The 21,144-nt window shown below is 41.5% G+C and overlaps 1 protein-coding gene across 1 annotated transcript in view; it reads left to right on the plus strand.

Annotated features, from left to right (window-relative positions):
* Nucleotides 1-20,316, plus strand: part of RTEL1 (regulator of telomere elongation helicase 1) — a 42,510-nt gene extending 22,194 nt beyond the window's left edge. The window contains exons 24-36 of the mRNA XM_065645492.1: nt 715-830; nt 1,629-1,752; nt 2,863-3,016; nt 4,572-4,729; nt 6,838-6,933; nt 8,455-8,665; nt 9,902-10,039; nt 10,588-10,704; nt 12,554-12,796; nt 14,364-14,540; nt 15,083-15,265; nt 15,775-15,878; nt 19,442-20,316. Of these exons, the coding sequence (XP_065501564.1) occupies nt 715-830; nt 1,629-1,752; nt 2,863-3,016; nt 4,572-4,729; nt 6,838-6,933; nt 8,455-8,665; nt 9,902-10,039; nt 10,588-10,704; nt 12,554-12,796; nt 14,364-14,540; nt 15,083-15,265; nt 15,775-15,878; nt 19,442-19,516 (1,896 nt within the window). The 3' untranslated portion in view covers nt 19,517-20,316. The remainder of the gene's footprint in view (nt 1-714; nt 831-1,628; nt 1,753-2,862; nt 3,017-4,571; nt 4,730-6,837; nt 6,934-8,454; nt 8,666-9,901; nt 10,040-10,587; nt 10,705-12,553; nt 12,797-14,363; nt 14,541-15,082; nt 15,266-15,774; nt 15,879-19,441) is intronic.
* Nucleotides 20,317-21,144: the final 828 nt, after the last annotated feature.

Here is a 21,144-nt window from a genome sequence, read left to right on the forward strand (position 1 = left end):
TTATCCCCTATGTCTCATGGGATCATGAATATCGAAAACCTTGGGAGTTTGTCACAAATACAGTCACTTTTTTCTTTTTTAAATAATTTAAGGGTTTTAGATTCCATTTCCAGTGGCATAGTCTCAATCAAATATTGGCTGAAAAAATGGTATAATTAAAGTTTCAGTCCCAATCTTTGTGTGCATATTATCCATCTCTCTTTCTGAAGGAATTAATTCATCCAGGGAGAGAGCGAGCAAGAATTTCCTGTGCTGGCTGCTTTGGAGATTTTTGTTGTGGTGGTTTGGGGGTGTGTGGGCTGTGTTTGGTTTTGGTTTTTTGTGTTTCATTTTGCTTTGGCTTTGGGTTTGTTTTTCTTTTGCTTCAGACATAAGAATGGCATTATAAATTTAAGTTTATTGTCCTGCAGGATAAGCCATTAGGTCTTAAATAATATGGCGAGTCTGTTGTGCTACCAAGGCTGTCAGTGCATCATGTACCAAATAGCCCCTCAAGCTGGATATTACTATTAATACTTGAGTTTTCTGTGCACCATAAGTCAGGTGTGATATTTGAATCAACTCTATTTGCTTTTCCTAGGCTTTCAGAGATTTGTCAGTAGATCTTGTTTGATACATTTTTTTCATTTATTTAGAAAGAAATACTTGACTGTACAGCACAGAGAATACGTTTTACCTGATAAGTAATGTTAATTCTTCCTCCCCCCATTGCAGTATTTGTCTGGGCGTGAGTGGTACAGCCAGCAAGCGTCCCGTGCTGTCAATCAGGCCATCGGCCGCGTCATCCGGCATCGCCAGGACTACGGTGCCATCTTCCTCTGTGACCACAGGTGAAACCTTCGCTCTAGAACATAAATCTACATCAGCATCTTTCTCTCCCAACATGGGTGTTGGTATTTTGTATATAAATCTGCTGACGTTACTGTTTGGGGAAGGCTACAGTTTGTAAGTGATTGACTAATTTTATATAACAGGTTCTATCACAATTGCACTACTTTAAGAAAGAAACTAGCTTATTACCTTCTGCTGCCAAAATATACTGTCTTGGAGCTGCAGAAGGAGATGAGTGGTATTAATGCAAAATAAGCCAATTTGTTAAATTCATGTTTGTAATGCTAACTGGAAATTATGTGATGATAACTTCTGGCTTTGTGTTTTCTCTGTCTCTCATTTGAGAAGGCAGTGCCAGCACTGCAGCTTTTTGAGAGGAGGATGAAAAGAGGAAAGATTATATTTTCGAAACAACAAACTATATTAATATATGTTATGTTAATATTACATTTCACTACTATCCATTAATATGTATATAACAAGCAACAAGAGTTTAACTGATAGTCTTCAATGCTGAGGCTTGACTGGGACCAGTGAGCAGGACACAGTTCAGTGCCGCGGTTGCACAGTTAAAGATTTTGTGGACGAAAGACAGGAACTGGCTTATTATGTGGGACAGGGTATCAACAAAGCCCTTTTCTCCTGAGTGAAGACGTCGCCTCGTGATGGTCACTGCACTGCTTCAGTCTTGTTGTCTTGCTGCTCTTCCCATATCCTTTTGGACCCTGATCTAGCATTTGTTCAGTTTATTTAGGCCAACCTGGCAAATAATTCTCCCCTTTTCCAATCGCATGCAGGTTCACAACCAGCGATGTGAGGAGCAAGCTGCCGTCCTGGGTTCGCCCGTACGTGAACGTTTATGACAACTTCGGGCACGCTGTCAGAAGCGTCTCCCTCTTCTTCCGTGTTGCTCAAGAAATTGTAAGTGTCTTTAAAAACAAAACAAAAAACCCAAACAAAAAAATTCTTGATGGTGTTGGAAACTGGAAATATTGAGCCAGGTGAGAGATGTGATGGATTCACTTGTCACTTCTAAGCACTGGAAGCTTTTTGGGAAAGGAGCTGTGGCTCATCTTTCTCCAAGAGTGAGCTGGGACAGGATGTGTTCTCATGCTGCACAACTCATTCGGTTAGATCACAAAAAAACCTTCGTTTTCCAGTCCCTCCTAAGTAAACATAGCTTTCATTGGGTGTTATGCAAATACTGGAACTGATGTTAACATCAAAAAGCTTCCTACCTCACCCTCAGGGAGAGGGTTTATGTGTCGAAGAATCAGTCAAACCCATAAATTTAAATCTAAGCTGACTGATTAAAAGAGTGAGACCAACCTATCAGTTGATATTACAGTTCATCTCTGGGTCATCTTTACTAATATGGCTTCTCTCTTAGCATTAAGAAACTCTTTTTCTTAGTAATAGTTCTTCAATTTAAAAAGTAAAATTGTAAAAAGACTTTCTAATTGACTGGAGAAAGTCCATAGCAAGAAATGGGCTGGAAACCAGAATGGGGAATGAGTTGTCCCCAAATCGGAGATTAAAATACACACTTAAAATTTCACATGCAGACTTGGATGACTTCCTGGAATATGCTTTAGCCAAATACAAGTTGTTTGAAATAATAAGTTACAGATGGATGCTGGATACTGGATCTGTTACATACAGATACTGGATGACTTGATGATTTTTTTTTTTCTGATCATAAATGGGAGTTTCATGGTGAGTAAGTCAGAAGGAGCCGAGGTGCAGGGACAGTGTTAGGAAGCAGTTGTTCTTTAGCAGCATCATGACCTTTCTCCTGTAACACAGGTCACTTAGTGCTGAGCCTGTGTACTACACTTTATCTGTGTCACTTCCTAGTTATTTGAGCCTTTTTTCAAAAGCACATAAATCCAGAATGCTTAACAATCTTGCCGTCAAGGGTTGTTAAGGAGAGAGTGTGTGTCTTTGGGTTGTTGCTGGGATTTTTGGTTGCAAAAGAAGTGGAATGGAAGAGTAGCTTTTGCCTGCTCTAACGCTTTGAACTGCCTGCAGATGCCCCCACCCCTGCCGCAGTGCCCTGCTGGCTTGGCTACTTCCCGAAGTAAAAGTGATCTGGCACCATCTACTTCATCTGAGCAGATCCTTTCCCTGCAAAAAGCCAAAAACTTGGATGACCATGTTCCCAGTTTGAAGAGGAAAAGAAAAGGTAGGTCTGAGCCCTCGCAGATCTACTTTTTTGTTTTAAACTGAATCAAAGAAGTAGGAGCAAGGGACTGGAAACTGGAATGGGAGAGAAAGCGAGGAGAGCTCATAGACAGTGTCAAAGTGTGATCAGAAGGGACACAGCGCCACATCTGAAAACAGAGGAACCAGCTGCAACTACAGAGCAAAGAGCCAGATGGGACCTGAAAAGGTGTCCTGCAGAACAGGAGTTTGGTGGAATATCAGAGAGAGCTTAAAAAATAAGAACTGGAAGTCTGTTTCTGACTAACACTGGCTTTCATGTGTCTTCCTTCCATGCTGTTGCATTAATGAGTCTTACACAGTAATCTAAAAACAGAAGGAGGGCACTGACCTTGGAAGAAAGCAGTATTTAAAATTTGTGGTTAGCTGATGCCAAAGAAGAAAGTATTTCTCACGTCAGATATTTCAGAACGTTCCACTCTAGAGTGCTTGCTATTTTGGAACAAAACAATGAAGTTGTGTCTAAAACTGCGGTTCTAAAGCAGTTGTGACTGAGTGTGAAGGCAATTTCACAGTACATCAAAGCCAGTGTGAGCACAGGTTGTCATTGAAAAGAGTTACTTGGGCCGCCACTTCTTTCTCCCTCTGTTTCCAACCATGTGCTTATGCTCCTTCCCTTGATTCTAATCCATCTGTTGTGCAACCGCAGAGCAAGTCTGAGCTTGCGGAACCAATTTACCTTTCATCCCTGTGAGCAGCAGCTCCATCTCCAAGGATGGGCTGGAATGTGTGACTGGAGGTGATGGGAAGAGCCTGTGTTTCCTCTTGTGATAGAAATTTTCAGTTGCGCTGCATTAACTGTAACATCAAACTGCATCTGTGATCATAGCTTTGGCTAAAGAGTTTCACGTACTGTCGTTTTAATTTATAGCTTAATATACTTCCATTATTCTCCAAATAGTGACTTTTCCTAGTAACTGACTCTGAAGTAATTTAACAAAATAGAGGAAATAGATTTTGAAGATAATGTCTTTTAGAAGTAGCTTCTATTTAAAGCCAAGTATGCCTGGATCCTGATGAGGGAGAATATGTATTTCTGGAACCTGAGGATGACCGTGTCTTATAGGTACTGATACTGTAAAATTGCAGGCTTTAAAAAAGCTCCTTCTGTTTAAAAATAATAAATGCTCTTTCATGCCAGGATCTCTTAAAAACAGGAATACAGTTTTTGGGAAATCCATAATGCTAAAATAGTTAAACACAGAAAACTATTGCAGTAAAACCTTTTTTCCATTGATCTTAAGCCATTCTGAGGTTAAATATGACCATCACTGAAGGAAAAGTTTGAGAGAAGTCCCCCAGGTTGTGGTAACAAATGCTTGAGCAATTTTGGAGCGATTAACAAAACCAGCCTTCTTACTAAGTATAAATGCAATTTTACCAGATGTGGAAAATTAAATAAATGAACACATCTTTGTGGATTGCCATGTAAGATTTTGAGGTATTACTAAGTCAAAGAAAATGCAAGAGATGATGTGGAATATTCATTTGTCATCTGTATTATGCTGTGATGCCAGTAAATGGAGATGGAGCGCCCAGCCTGTGCATGGAGTATGAGCAAGAGCTGATCTCACCTCGACGACATTGTATTGGGCTCCTGGACGCATTGGAGCGCAACGAAAGGAGCAGTGAAGATGCAGAGAAGGAGGAGAGTGACTTGTCGGGAGAGGAGAAGGTAACGGCAATAGTGGAGCAAAATACTTGCTATGGGTAAAACTTGCAGACTCTAAAGCAAAATGAGCTTGGTGTTGATGTGAAAGTCCCAGTTCAACCCTCTTTCAAGGAAAACTCACTGTAATTGGCACTAGTGACTGCAAGTTCTCATAATTAAACTTAATCAAAGGGTTTCCTTGCCACGTTCAAGTAGATAACCAACAGGTACACACCTGTGCTGATCATACAGACTCCTGGAAGTTAACCACGCTCTCTGGAGAGCAAAGAGCAAAGAGCTCTCCAGAGAAGAGGTTGGTAGAGACACAATTCCTCCTGGGTGGGAATCTGTGTCAGCACTTGGTATGTGACTGGATGTTGAATTTAAAAAAGGCGGGGGGGAGGGTTTATGAATTAGAAATTGCACTTTCGGATGAAAAATCTTTGCCTCAGAGAATATTGCAGAATATTGCAGTCTTGCAGAAAATTTTATCTGAAACAAAAATCCACTGTGGCATTAAGATCAACAAAGCTGCTTCTGTGCTGTGTGTCTTCTTTCCCCTTGGATTGGTATTTTTAGTCCATCAGTGATTAGGCTGTGTTCTTGCTCTCCCAAAGCCCCTGGTTGCAGTTGTTGGGGGGAGCTCCCTTACCTGGCTGCCATCAGCAGGAGTGTTTTACTTGATTTGGCTGATGTCGAGCATGTAAACTCCAGGAATTCCTGTCATTGCAACATCCCCAGGTAGTTTGCTTAGGGGCAAAATGCCGAAGGAAGAGTGGAGGTGTAAGGATTATCTGGGGAATATCTACGGAGGCCTAAGGGAGCTGGATGGAGTGTACAACACAGAGGCAATGTACAAACTTGAACGAATAAGTACAGTGAGTATTTAACTTGTGTGCAGCTGATTGAGAAATCGGCTCCATCACCCGTGGGCCACCACAACGCAGACGCCAGAACTTATTCTTTGGAAAGCCTGGCCCGTCTCCAGGGCCTTGGAAACTCAGCTACAGCATCTTGTTAACACAGCTGCACTGCTCTTGACAGTGTCCAGCATTTCAAGTCAGATTTAAGTTGATGATCCTAACAGCTTGGCAGTGAGTCAGCTTGTGTCTGCTGGCTGTGTTTGGTGTTACTTCTCATCCATGGCTTGCAGAGAGCTGGGAGATCATCCTGTGCTGTGCTTAAATTGGTGCTTTTTGGCACCAGAGGTCTGGGAGCATGGTCCTGAGCCCTGCAGCACCTCTGAGGCAGCCAGTGTTTGCTCAGAGTTCAGTATTGAGCTGATTTTTAACAAGCATTTGGACTGGTAATGGGGTTAGTGTGTGTTCATATCTTTCTTCACTGCCCATCATAGTATCTGTGTCACTGTTTTTTCTTTTATCAAGGTTATACTGCACCTTCGTTCCCTGAATAATAGAAATTTAGCTGCTGTCATTCTGACACAATTTGCTTGGGGTGAAAAAGAAGAAAAGAAGTCTTTGTCATCTCAAAAAATCAAAAGAAATCGTCTCCCAATCCATTTAAATAATGATTTGGCACTTCCCCTCGATCAGTTTTCATTGTGAGATATGCCTTATGGAAACTTATCTTTCAGAAGCCTTATTTCTTCTGGATCCTGCTCTTCAAGGTGGTGCCTTCACATAGTCTAGCATAAGAAGATGCTATTGATCGTTTTTCTGACTTAGTGCATAAGTGTTTGACTTGTTGCTTGTATTCCAATTTTTCCAGGTGGGAAAGTATTTCCAGGTATTTCCAGTAGTATGTCTGGGCAGGAAAGCACAGGGGCATGTGAGGCCCCAGTTACACAGGTTGATGTGTATGATTCCAGGGCTACCCCAAAACTGTTGGCTATAAGTCCAGCTTTGCTTCATTAGGAATTTACACCCTCCAGACAACCTTTGTCTTTAATTTCCTCTGTTTTGATCTCTTTTTCTGAATTGTCCAGTAAGTGATTACCTTCTAGAAACAGGTGTGTGTCCCAGGCTCTGTTGCAATAGTTTAGTTTGATTATTTCACTTTCTTGAATGGTGTCACAAACCGGGTTAACAAACTTTACCACTGGAAATTGCTAAATTAAATTGACAATAACTGAAAAGCATTTTTTTGGACCTTTCTTCCTTTAATCTTCACAGGCCCAACATCTGTCAACACTTTCCCTTCAGTATGAGAAGAGGTTAACAGATGAGCAGAAAGGAGGAAGGAAGAAAATAAAGCTGGTCAGCAATACAGTATGTGTTTGCCTGTACCGTCTCTTTGATCTGCAAACTGCTTTAATTTGAATTGGAAATTTCCAGGCAGACAGATGACAATGCCAAAACAATTGTTTTTTCTCCAAATCATAAATATTCATCAATACACATCTGAAATCTATTTCTGTTGTGCTCTTTCTCAAATCTAGACATCATAGATCCAATCAAACACAGGCCCAGGTGGGGCTGATAGATGAAAAGATTTGTTTTCTGGCATTGACTGGCTGTGAATGTTGCCCAGGTGTGGTGGGTGGTTTCATTATTTTGATTGGAGTAGAATAGTTCAGTTGGAAGGGATCTACAGTGATCATCCAGTCCAGCTGGTGGTAGAGCCTCCAGTGGTGTAACTGGCCCGTTGGGTAAGTGATCACATCCCACCCCCCACGGTGGGTCATTGTGGTGTTTGCAGTTGCGTGAGATTTTTTTGCCCCGTCTCCAAACTCAGTTAACTCATTATGCAGCTACGAGTCACAATTGTGCTTAAGAATCCCAATAAATCCCTGAGAATCCCCTGGGTGACCGTGTGCACCAGCGGTTGTCCAAGGTACTGCCTGCCTGTCCGTCTGTCTGTCTGCCTCCTGATCACCTGGCAAATGGAACTGCTAAAAGTAGTCACAGATCCAGAAGCCGATACTGTTCAAGATGAGGAAGGGAGCAGGGTAATCGCAGGAGGTTGTGTTTGCAGTTCCTTGCTATTTGGTGTCACAATGAGTCAGACTCACCTCAAGGTTTGGAGTAAATGTCATTTCTCTTATTAAGCCTTCTCCGAAGAATAGAATTGTGCAATGGAACTTGGCTGCTTCTAGAGGAATATTCCTCTGAAGCAGTCGTTTTGTCAGCGAGGTAAATAGCGCATCACTTTTACATGGGGGAATGAACGCTCGTAGATGTTAGAGGGGTTAATATTTTAGAAATAAATAGAATAATCATCTGGGGAAATTAATAGTATACTTGTGCCCCAGAGGGTTGCTCCAGTGATACTGGTTTTGTCTTGAGGACACATGACAAGGGTCCAAGAGCTTAAATGTTCCAAGTGCGTGAGTGCACTGTGCTGCACAGACACTTCACAAGGGAGTGATTGTTCTGAGTCCCTGCTGCCTGTGATTGTAGAAGAAGGTTTCCCAACATGAGAGAGCAATCCAGCTTGCTCATGTGTATAGTGTCTTCAGGAAATGCCTTAGAGGAACCAAAACGCTTTAACATTCTCTGTTCTTTTTATCCCCTGCTTCAGAGATTTGTTTTTCAGTGAATGGGACGTTTCCAGGAGGTAGACCAGTTAATTTGTGCTTATTCTTTGGCACTGAAACTGTTTTGGTTTTCTGGGAAATAACACACGGTTACAGGGGTGACTACCAGAGTTTCAAGAGACAGTAACCTCTTAGTTGAAAGCTTTAATTGTTTTATGTGCTGGCGGAATTGCAAATGTAGTGCTTCCCTGTGAATTCATGTGAGAGTGACTCCTCAGGTCATGTTTACTGAAAGGCCGCCTTGTCTTTGCAGCAAGCTGAGCAGAAAGCAGACCTGCCGGAGCCCAAGAAGGCCCGAGCCACGCTGTACATCGCAACGGTGAAGGAGACCCTGAGCCAACAGAACTACGATCTCTTCTCCAAGGCTCTTCAGCACTACAAGAAGACAGATGACTTCCATGCCATGTTGTCTCAAATGAGCTCCCTCTTTCTGGAGGATGAAAAAAAGCATGTTTTGTTACGAGGTATGGCAACTTCCTGAGTATCTTTATAAGACGTGACCTTTACTTTTGACTAGACTTGAGTATTTCAGAGGTAGATGTTTTTAATTTGAGGTAAAAATGAATAGGGATGATAATCATTAACACTCATCACTTTATATCCCCAGATCACACAAAATCTTCTCAATCTAATTATCATATGTTAGTTTGCACCTTGACAGGTCTGAAAAAATATCACATTCTGTGGAAGCTTTTGTTATTTTAAACTTTACCTAAAAGTAGCGTAGCTTATTCCCTGTGATTTAGGAGGTAAGATCAGGAGTGTGGTTGTTAGATAGATGTGTTCATAAGGGTTCAGTGTTAAAGCAGTAAATAAGTAGACAGAGTATCTAATTTTCTATTTAAATAATGGCAGATAAAAGTCAAGTGATCTGGGTAGACATGGGTAGTTTACTGGTTTAGCTGGTACTTTCTTTTAACAACTGCATTAACAGGAACTGGAATCTCACCAACATTTCTTCTAGTTTAACAGAGTGTTTTCTCTGGAAATTTTCATTTCACTCTCAACTTGTGAGCAAACAGACAGATTTTTCTGTGACATTTTCATCAACTAAAATAAAAAAAGCATAGTTAGGCATTGTGTAAATTGTTTAAGGTTAATTTTAAGGTTAAGGAATGGAAAGCTCAGTGTGAGCACTTAGTACTAATAGCAGCCACAGTCAGTTTCCCAGTTTGCTGATCTTACTGTATAAATAAGAAAATATTTAATCATCAAATTAAAGCCTAGGTCTAGTTTTTAAAAGTGACAGGCACCTGAAACTTGAAGGTCATTTGAGGTTTTGGCTTTTGGTTGGCAAGCATTTTATAGGAAGTAAATGCGATGAGGTGTAAAATCAGCAGTATATCAGTTATTCAGAGTATCCACCTGGCAGATACTTTGACCTCACGGTTTAGGAGGGAGCTGCAAGTACCTGTTTCACCAAGAGGTAAGCTACTTCATATTTACCCAGAAAAAATTACAGTTATTACCTACTTGTAATGATGTGGGTGGAAGTTTGCATGATAGCTGATAAGTGTGCTTAATGTGCAAATATTAGATAATGAATTTAGATTTTAAGTTATTTAGCTACACTTCTTATCTTCATGTTACCTGAACTAGAAGCCCTGCCATTGTATGTTTCTCTGGCATTTGTTACCGGTTACGGAGTGACTTTATTATTTTTTTTTCCCCCCCTCCCTCTTCTTTCTCTCTGATGACAGAGTTTTACCAGTTTGTTCGACCTCAGCATAAGAAGGAGTTTGACGAGGCGTGTTGCAGTCTGACTGGCACGGGCTGTGGCTACAAACCTGAGCACAGCCTCCTGCGGGAGGAGAGGGAGAGACTCGCCAGGAACATCGGTGAGGAGCTTGTTTCAGCACTGGGCAGGCAGTTGGATCATTTAATTGACGTTACCCAATTGTAGAGCAAGATGTGTCTAATAAATAGAAATAAAAGGTTGGAAAGCTATTTAGCTTAATCAATATTGAGCCAAGTCTCTGCATGATCCCTTTGCCTGCCTTCCCACGAGCATGGGCTGATGCCTGAGCATCGGTTACTGCGCAGTTAGTAATGGTGCCATTTTATTTCAAAAGGATTTTACAGATCTATTTTAATTACGAATCTAGTCTGTGGATTTAAAATCTTTGTGTGTGTCCTCTTTGATACCCACATAGTGCCACTAGAACTGTGAAGAGAGGATAATCATGTCCTCACAGAGCTCGTGAAATCTTTGAAGCCCCGGAACACTAAAATCCTAAAAAAGCAGGGTGTTAGCTCATCCCCTCTTATCAGAGAAATGCATCTACACCTTCAGGTGTTTTCAGCATAGAATGGCACACTTTGAAATGTGCATCCTATGTTTGTTCTTCACCAAGTTCACTGTTAATGGACTGGTTTGATTTAACAGAAGAAAAGCAGAGTCAGCAGAAAAGCACATTCTCAATGGACTCGTGTGCTCAGCTGAACCCTGGGCTTCACCTCAACCGAGGAGGATTCCACTTGGCAACAGAACTGAATGGTGCAGGTACCCTTCATGTAACACCTTATCTTTTATTTCATCACCAGCTGTAAATTGTGCTGGTGGAAACTGATGTTTTTTGTGCTCGCGTAGCACTGTGGCTCACCGTCTGTAGGTAGGAGCCATGGTAATTCGGAATTTTCAGCAAGGATCGTACAAAACAACACACAAAAGCCGACAAATTCAATCAAGGTAGATGTGAAAGAAACCCAGTAAAGGCAGAAGTTTGCCCTGGAGACAGGGCTGGTGTCCGTCAGTGAGGGGAAGGGCAAGCTGAGCACCAGGCTGTTTGGCTTCTGTTTGTCCAGGGCTCGGGGAAGAGCTTTTTAGGGAGCGTAATGTCACATCAGGTCAATAGGAACCCATGTATGAAGAAGAAAACAGTTCCTGTTTTGTTATAGGTAATGTTACACTCGTCACGTGGACAGTCTGTTTTTTCTGCAGAAACAGAGACTAGAAATGTATTCTCATGATTGCGTGTAATTTCTGTACACACCCCTCTGACCTCATGCTGTCCAGTATTTATTTTTGAAGTCAAAGGCTCAGTTGTGATTTGATTATAGTTCTTCCTGAGAACAACTGGGAATTTTTTGTATTTCTCCCAAGGAAACGAGTAGGATATCTAGACAGCTTAGAAGTCTTTCTTTAGAGGGTAAAGAATAGTCAAAGACTAATCCTCTCTTTTTAAAAAAATAAATAAAAAGATGATGTTTCTTGGAAGGCTTTAAAAGTTTTTTGTCTATGAAGCCGTGATGTTTATTTTGATTTGTCTTCCTGCTTTGTTTTGTATTTTAAGAGCACTTGAACAAAACAGAATCTTTCGTAATCATTTTGTCCTGAGGTCCGTGAGATGGATTTTCATAGAAACTTGTTCCCACTAAAAGTAATTGAGAAAATAGTAGCACTAAATGCAAGCATTGTTTCTGTTGCTCACTCCTTCCATCGAGTGTGCTCCTGTTGAAGTGTCAGAATGCTGGATGATGTGCAGTAAAAGGTACTGATTATAAAATTCACACCCATGTTGTTCCCCTTTCAGGAAACTGAACTAAGCCCGTCTTTTAAGACTTCATTATCTTCTTTAACATATTTAAAAGCTCTTTAGTGGAGAATAAAGATCTAAATATCAAAAGTTGTGGCTGCTTAATTTAAATCAGTTTCTTATAGTGTACTTCATCTATATTTGCATACCTGTAATATGCAAAACAGACCTTTTTCCTCTACAACGTGTTGGAAATCAAAGATTCACATTTTGAACAGAATTCCCCTTGGAGTTTTGCAGGATGTTCTTAGCTGCTCCTGCCTCCTGTTGGGCTCCTACCTTGCTCTTGTGCTATCTTGTGTTATTTCAGGTTAGTCGTTCTTTTTTGACTTTGTTTTCCTGTTGGGAAGCACACACACACACCCCTTTTCTCCTTTTATTAATAAGGGGTGAGAAATCTGTTCTTTAAAATTGCTCTCAGCAGTGTCTGTGCCCATGTGCCAGGCCAGTGTAGTTGGCTCAGCCATCTCTTTCCAATGCTTCTGCTCCTTCAGTGTAGCACAAACCCTGATTTACTGCTGATCTCTGTGCACAGTACCTTCTGTGTCACCTTCTTCTTATTCTCTAGTGACTATCTGATACATTTTTCCATTTAAAAGTTTAAAAAAAAAAAAAAGTAAAAACAATTTTGGAATATGTTAAGAGCGATCCCCAGAATTCCTTTGCTCCGTTGCCATTTCCAGGAGCGAGTGTTGGCTTTGGCACTTTGAACTAGTCCAGAACCCCCTTCTGAATGAAAAGAGAAGTGGATCCAAAGGAGTGACCCAATGTCTCTGTCTTCCCCAAGCCCTGCTCACCCTGTTCTTTGTCTCCCAGGGCAAAATTCTGGTCAAGCTCCAAGGAAAGATGCTGAAAAAGTCTCAAGCTCAAGGAAGGATCAGCACCAGGTCCTCAGGGCTTCCTACCTCAGCGATGTGAAAAGGGCATTGGACAAAAGCACCTACAGCCAGTTCTATCAAGCGTTGTTGGCCTACAAGAAGACAGACAACTATGAGGCGATGGTATCGGTGATCGCAGCCCTCACCACTGAGAGGCCAGAAGACTTTCATCTCCTGCAAAGTAAGGGATTTTTGTTTAGTTGAAAAGAAGATGTAGGTGCTGTGATCTCATGTGAGCAGCAACCTTTCACTGGTCATTAGTTTGCAAACTCTCCACTTTCGGGAAGAACTTTTAGTATTAGTAAGTGTTGCCTCTCCCATCATTTGGTTCTGCAAACCAGGTAAACGGAGCAGCAGGGAAGATGTGTTAAATGAATGTCATTCAAAGAGCAAAAATGTCAAGGTTCTAAAATGTTATCTCTGTTTGTTCAGTTAGAAATTGCCCATTAAAAACATCAGATATGACCTCAGTAATTCCAGTCATAACCTTCAGTCAGGCTCACTTCAGTCAGATGATTTCATCGCCTTTTTCTCTCCTCAGTTACCAGCAGTGATTGCTCTTTAGAAAAGCCGGTGCTGACAACTGACTCAGTTTTGTTTGAGCGTTGGCTGTTATACTGATGCTGAGCTCTTCCATCGCTTCCAGGTTTGGGGATAACAATCACACTTTTGGTTTACCGTTCTTCTACAGAGCTTTACCTGAGAGTAGTTATGGAACTGTGGCATAATTTAGTATCCTTATCATTCATCATAATCTTCTAGAAATTTCAAGCTGATATTTATTTTCTCAGAAGTGGTTTATTTTTTTCTATCATGGGTTTAATGATTTAAGAAGCTACAAGTTTTCAGAATTTTGAATTGGGCTTTATTGTTAAAAAAAAAAAAAAAAAAGAAGGCAGAGTATATGCAGATCTTGATTGCCTTGGAGAGATGTCTTGTCTTGTGCCACTTAACACCCAGTTCCACCTTCTCCCATGTCTCTGGTGTGAACTCCTGCGGGAAACGATGGATTTGGCATATGCTGGGAAATGCTGATATAGTTTCATTTGTTGTCTTTAGGAAATAACAATAAGGATTCCATTGACCTTGAATAGATGCCATAGTCTACAAATTTTTAGAAAATATTTTTTTTCTGATGCATTAACTAATCAGATTAGTCTTGAAACAGTGAAGAGCCGGAGGGAAATGAACCATATGGCACCGTGACTCATCATCTTCCCTGAGTGTTCTTTGTCACCCAGAGTCAGTGTCTTCCCTCAGCAAAGGTTTTTACCTCAGACGAGTTTGTGGTAGAATTGTCTGTGCTTCGCAGTAAGTCATGATTAGGATTGGTTTAGAATTCTCGCGTATATGTTTCGAATCCTTGTCAACCAAACAGTAACAAGAAATTGGCTTTTGGAGAAGTCTTTTCAGATGTTGCGTCTATGCCTAATTTCACTAGATCAGTTGTCAGGTGAAGGGCTGGATTAGGTATTTATGTTTTGTTGCAATGTCTAGCTGTAGAGAGCAAAAGAATTTTGGGATAAGTTGAGGTTGTTTTCCATACCAAATACTCCTCTGTCCTCTGGCAAAGAAAACCCCATAGTTATAAAATCAACAAAAACATCAAGTGTTCCACCAACCTGAAGATACTCTGAGGAATATGACTGATATTGTTCAGCTTCCGAAGAATTTCTCCCCTCCAAAGCAAGCAGCCTTCCATGCTCAGGTGTTTATTTTCCTATGCATTTGTATTTTCTTTTGCACAGGGTTTTCCATGTTTGTTCGCCCTCATCACAAAGAGCGGTTCAAAGAGCTGTGTCAGGGTTTGACGGGAATGGGCGGTGGTGGGGAAGAGAAGCAGCTGCAGCAGCCGGTGCGAGGTGCAGGGAACACCCAGAGTTTGGAGAGCTGGGGCACTGGAGGAGAAAACAGCCACGGACAAGGTGGGGAATGAACATTTGTCTGACACTTAGAATCTTATTGATAATGATGGGCTGGTGTCCAACAGCCTTAGCTGGGGGCCAGGGCCTCCCTGCACGAGGTGTGTGAAGGAAGATCAAAGCAATTGGCAGTGTTCAAGTTGTGGTTAAAAAAAAAAAAAAGTAAGTAGAAGGCAATGTGAAATGGGGAAGTGCAAGTAAACAAGAAAAAAATTATAGTATTATCTTCTTTAAACTGTGAAGTATATTATGCATGAAGGCAGAATTTTTGCATCTAAGTGAGGTGAGAGCAGGAGGAGATTGAGATTCACCCTGTCCAGGAAGAATTTCCACAGAACTCTTAATATAAAGGGTCCCTTTCAGTAATAGTGTATGTTAGTACCAGAAACTTCCATTACCAAGCAGTATGGCATAAAAAAATAGTTATTCAAATTGTGGTTGAGAAATTACTGAATTTACTGCTAATGGTGTTTTGTGCAGTCTGTGTATTGTGTTCTGCATTACGTGATTTTTTTGTATGCTGTTGTTTTTTTTTTTTATACTAGATGCAACCACTTCTAAGGGTAAAGCACCAGAGAAAATTCAGAAGATTTCCACTTTCTGCTTTAGCCAGAAGAGCAAACTTGAATTGCCAAAGACCAAAGTACCAGAAGAAACCGGTAACGTGAGAGCCCCCATGGGCTGCGGAGCTGTGCCTGTCTTCCCCCTGGAACTGGAGCCGGAATGCGGTAGGTATATGTGAGATTTCAGATGCAATTCTTTAACGCTAGGGGATAAAGATAAGTTATACAAATGAGAATTACACTGATAACCTGTTAAGTGATGACTGGTTCGTGTCTATATTTGCTTAGGTGTAATAATGATTAGTGAGGTTTGCAAAGTAGAATTTGTGCTTTCTGTCACCACCTGTGTTTCCTCAAAGTACTTCATTGTCTTTATTACAATGATGTAATAGTTTTCCTGAGAACTTACAGATTTTTCTTGGCAACTTCCTTGTAAACCTCAGTTTCTAAATGGGGATCTGAAGCACCGAGAGGCTGAGTGAGGTCATGCAAAAGAAATAATGTGACAGGGCTGGGTATTGCATGGCTAAGGTAGTTCATACAGCTCATAGTCATTGTTTTCTGGGATGCGCTGGAAATGCGTATGCATGAGAATTTCACAGATGGTTACTGGAATTTAGTCATTTCCTCCCTCTTTCTCTCCCCCTCTTTCTGCCCCTCTCTCTCTGTTCTAGGAAGATTCCAGTGCTCTAACTGCAATTCTGAGGATGATGTGCCTTTTAAATGTCCATTATGTGACTTCACTTGCTGCAAAACGTGCTGGGAGCAGTTCTTAAAGGTTATCTTGTTTACTGGTTTCCATTTTTCCTGATAAAAAAATAATTGTGCTTTTCAGGAGAACCATGTGGACAGCCCTGGAAACAGAATCCCTCTGTTTACAGAAAGAGCCCCATAATCCTTGTGGAAGATTTACCACTTGTTTCATTGCTTTCCATGTCATGCACTGTGATAGAAGCACCTCTGCCTTACAGTGTCTTTTTTACATCTTTGCAGCTCCTGCTGAACTTCCTCCAAATATGTTCCCATACAGAGCTGTGCAGGCAACAACCTGTGGAGTCACCTTGTTGTATGCCGAGCAATCGTACTGCCCTGTTCTGTGCTTTTTGTGTGGAATTGGTAATTCTGAGATGTGGTTTTCTCCTTACTCCCCAAGTTAATGTGCATTTTCATAATTCATAGATAGATCACAGAACTTGCTCAGTCTAGATTTTCTTCTAAATTACCCTTTTTCTGATTGCGCATCTCTTAGACTGGGGATTAAAATAGTCTGATCTACTAGATTAGGCTTTATTTCAGATTCAGGTACTTGAATGTATCCAGAGGAAGGCAACGAAGCTGGCAGAACTAGATGATCCTTGTAGGTCCCTTCCAACTGGAAGTATTCTTTTGTTCTATTCAGATATCCAGTACAAAGCCGCATTTGGGGAAATGAGTCATTCCCCGTGGGTCATTTGTAGTAATGACTTCTATATTTGCCACTTACCTGAATAACCTTGCTAGTTACAGTGAAACTTCGTCCCATGTTGTACCAGGCAATGGCATGGGAAAGAAAATATCTATGGTGTTCTTAGCAAGGTGAATCAGTGCTTTGCTTTGTGGCAGTGTACCACAGACCTGGGGGTGAATACGGCCCTAGAATTTGTAAAGATAGGGAAAGGCAGATATAGTTTGCAGCAAATAATCAGAACACAACAGCAGATTTACTGAGTCAGAGTAAAGGTCCGTCCAGCCCAGCATTCCATCTCCAGTGGTGGCCAAAAAAAGAATGGCTAGGAAAGGCTAAAAGAACATGGCAGGCATGAGTGGTGGTTTTTGCAGAACTCTCAGCCTCGGAGCTATTTGCAGCACGAGAACTCTGTGAGCCAGAGGTTCCTCAGTATATTCTATATTAAGAAACCTCTGCTGCGTTTCCATCTCATCATCCACTTCCCTTTGAATGCAAATGAACTTGTCACCCGTGTCCTACAGCGAGCGCTTCCACAGCTTAGCCAAACGTTCTGTGAAGAACCAGCTCATTTGTTTTGCTGTCACTTTGAACCTGCTTCTTGCCAGGTCAGTTTAATGCCCCACTTGTTTAAAAAGGACAAACAAAATATTCCCATAACTCTCAAGAAAATGTGTCATGGATGCCCTGTCCTTCATCAGCGCCTTTCTGCATCCACCAGCAGTGGGGTCTGTTTGCCTCCTCCACAGACAACATATGTCCAGATCCTTCTTTCTAAGAATGTGGGGGTTTGTTTGTTTGTGGGTTTGGTTGTGTGTGTTTTTCTTGCTCTGAACAGCAACCTGTTGGGTGTGAGGTATGCAAGAACCATCTTCTCCTCAGCTGAGACCTGTTGCTGTGCTGTTCAGGCACCCTCAAGGCTTGGTGTGATGGACATTCTACAGCCTTTGTTCTGGAGAACATGAAGCTACCTGGTCTCGTCACCTTTTCTTACCTTGTTTATGACCTCCCTCTCTAATGACGAGTGGTTCTCCGTTTACAGTAACATTAACTTGCTTGTGATGCGATTCACATGTAATTTGGTTAATGAAAAGTTAAATATCTTGTAGTTTGGGGTATTACTTGAGGACTGGTGGAGCGAGAGTTCTTCTGGTTGGTGATGAGGTAAAACTCTTCTCTGGTAGTTGTGTAGATGAGAAGGAAGGACAGGCTGGTTGAGAGCACAGGATTGCAAACAGGAAGATTATTCCATGTTTCTCTGAAACCAGCCCCAGAGGAACCATCTCCAGATGCCTCCATCCGCATTCCCACCCCTCGCTGGCTGCACAGACAGTTGGGTTTGTGTCTGAGGTACCTTGAGCTGCAGGAAATGAGCAACCGCAGTGTTTGCGTCTGCGCTTCATGGGCCAGGTCACCACTGACGGGACCGGAGTGGAAAATTCATGTTTTTATTTTCACAAGTTACTCACAATGTTTCTTCAGCTCAGAAGCGCCTTGGTGTGTGTTGGCCTCCAAGGACGTGACTAGGAAGCCTGTCATTCAAACTGCAATGACTCGGTGTTTGCAAACTGTGATTTCTTTTCCCGTTTGTTGTTTTCCAGAAATAGCTTAGTGGTGGGGAGAGGCGGTGAATAATTTTTGGAAAGTTTTGGAGGAGCAGACAGAATTCTGTGCAGCTGGAGGGGGTTTGGAGGGATTAGTGCCAGTGCGCGTTGGGCAATTTTCAGTGCGTTAGGGGAAGCTTTGCAGAGACGGCGGCAGGATAAACTGCTTCTGGTTTTACTTTTCTGTGCAGAGCTCTGTGGCTGCTTTTCGATGTTTAAATGCATCACTTATTCACGCTTTTTTTCAGGTATTCAAGAGAGACTCGGTTATTCTCATTTGGATTATCAGTAATATGGGCAAATAATATAAGATTTTACAATTCTGTATTACACTTCAGATTTTCAGAACTCTTTGATAAATCACTGTCTACCGGGCAGTAAAGTGAGTTTTCCTCTCCCCCACCATTTATGGTATTTCAATTAATGTTGCCAGAATCAAAATACTAGTGCCTGAACCTACTTTGCAGTCTATGTCCTTTTGTACAAAGATCAATTTCACGCTGCAGGAAAGCCGGCGTGGTGCCGCTAATGTAGGTAACCATCGTTTTAGGCTACTGAGCTGGCAATTTTCTCAAAGGTGAATTTCTTAAAACTTTTTTACTATCTCACTTGTGAAATAAACAGAGCATTTTAGCTTTACCAGTGATGTGCAGGATATAAAAAGAACAGTTGGGAGTTTACCTGCAGGTCAAACAGCTAAAGACCAGACTTTAAAATTGAAAATTAGGGAAGAAGCAAACTGAAACCTGGCTGGAGAAAAGGTTTCCTCACGTACCCCCTCTTCTGCTTTTAACCTGGAGAGGTGTGCCGGATGAAGAAATAAATGTACTTGGTTCCCCAGCAAATCTCTCGGTCATGACCACGTGTGTCAGCGCTGTCCCGTGTGCCCGGGAAGTCGTTTCCTTCCCGGCTGCACAGGAGGCAGCGGCGGTTCAGGGAACTCGGCCGCTGATGGGATTTCTCTGCTAACGAGCACATCGGCGCTTCCCAACGGCTCCTGCAGGCTCAGTTTCCTCGTTCCTGGATTTTAGTCTTCCAGATATATCAAAGCTGTAATTAATCTGAGACAACTGCTGTAAAGTTTGTTGCTACTTCACTGGAAGGTTTTCTTTTTCCTCCTTTTATTACTAGCAGTTAAATAAATGACTGCATGATAATGTGGCATTTAAAAATAGTAGATATGATACCTTGGGGACTGTCAAATGACTGATGTGGCTTATAGCTCATATTGGACAATTACAAACTTGATAGATAAATTTAATATATTATGTCTTTGTTCATTCATTTATGTAGATGGCGAAGAAGTGCCCAAAGTGCCACAGTGATGTGAAGAAGCAGCGATTAATCCAAGTTTTCTTCTGGTCATAATCTCACTGACAGGAAGGGCAAACGCTTCCTATCAGCAGAAAGAAATTGTTGCACTCCGTCTCTCAGAAGCAGGATGAAAGTTATTTAAATACCTTTGATCCTTGGCTCTGGATGCTGTGCTGTGCACCAGCATGTATCAACTCTTCCAACAAAGGTGATCGAGTTTGGAAGGTCTCGCTCTTTCTCTTGACCCACTGGCAGGAGACAAAGCAGAATATTATCCTCTATTGGAAATAAGGTTAATTTCTTATTTTAGCCTGTAAATTTTACTGTGCCCACTGTTGGGCTGAAATTTTATATCCTGGAGGTGGCTGTTGTTGATGGGCCCCCAGGTAGTGTCAGCTCCTGGAAAACCCCAGCGATGGCGGAACCCGCTGGAGAAGGTGACCAGACCACCCGTCCTCACCACCCGTGCTCCGGGAAGGGGGAATCACAGCACCAGCAGAAGGTGCTGCAAGGGTGACTTTTGAAAAGCAAATTCCAGTGGTGGGGAGGGAGCAGAAACACCCTTGCATCTGCTGTGCACCCCAAAGTCCAATTCCTTCCACCATGCTGGGATTTTTTGGGAATGTGCACTAAGGAGGCATTGTTTTCTTCCCAGTACTGATACTTCCATTGTGCCTGTGTTAGCTGACCTTCACTTTCCAAGAAGAAAAAGGAACACATTGATTTAAAACTTTAAAATGAATCAAGTTAGATGGGTTAAAACAAAATTCTGTAATACTTCCACTCTCTGTGAGTAGTGGATATAAGTGGAAAACCTGAAAAATCTGAAAAACTGTATCAATTTTAAATCTCCAGTAGCTGCTGTATATTAAACTATAAATAAAACCATCTTTGTCTTAATTGAGTTTTGTTTGATTTTTTTTTTTTTTGGTGGTTGTTTATTAAATTTCTTTACCAGATATAAAAACATTGAGTATTGAGTCCTAATGGCCCTGGTAGGAGTAAGTTGAAAGGTTTATTCTGTGGGATTTTTGACACACGTTTTCGTTTGACAAAAATGAACAAAGGATTGTGTTCTCACTTGCTAATTAGTTGTGGGTTCCAATGATGACAGACACTTCATCTAGCGTATGTTTTCAGCATTTTCTGGGAGAATATACTATTTACTAACTTCAGGGGTGTTGTTTTTCCTCAGCCTCAGTTTTTCCTCAGGTGAATGAATTTCACCTTAATCTGTTCAGTGCACTACTGATAGTGGCTTAAATTCTCAAAACAAGAATAAACAATATAGAGAAGGCCTTGGATATTTGAAATGTAAGTGGAAAAGTTACATAAAAATCTGTGTGTGTGTGTATGTTGTAAAAATGAGCAGGAAAGAAGTAGAGTGATGGTGTCGGGAAGGCTGTGTTATTAACTCTTGTCCTTCCACAGGGCTCTGAGTTTTGCAGGCTGGCGACTGTGTTGTGTTTAGTGATGGAAAAGCCACATTTTGCTGGACTGAAATCTTGTCAGAAATGTGTATTGTAAGACAGTTTTGTGTCCTAAAACTGAAGCAACTCCATACCTGAAATAGATTTGGTTTTATTTGTTAGTCAAGGGTTTTTTGTTGAGGCTGCACCTTCCCAAGTCACACCCTGAGTGTTCTTTATCATTATTCGTTCTTTTTCCCTTTTTTAACAAGT

This window comes from Caloenas nicobarica, chromosome 15, assembly GCF_036013445.1.
Source record: "Caloenas nicobarica isolate bCalNic1 chromosome 15, bCalNic1.hap1, whole genome shotgun sequence".
Classification (NCBI taxonomy): Eukaryota; Metazoa; Chordata; class Aves; order Columbiformes; family Columbidae; genus Caloenas; species Caloenas nicobarica.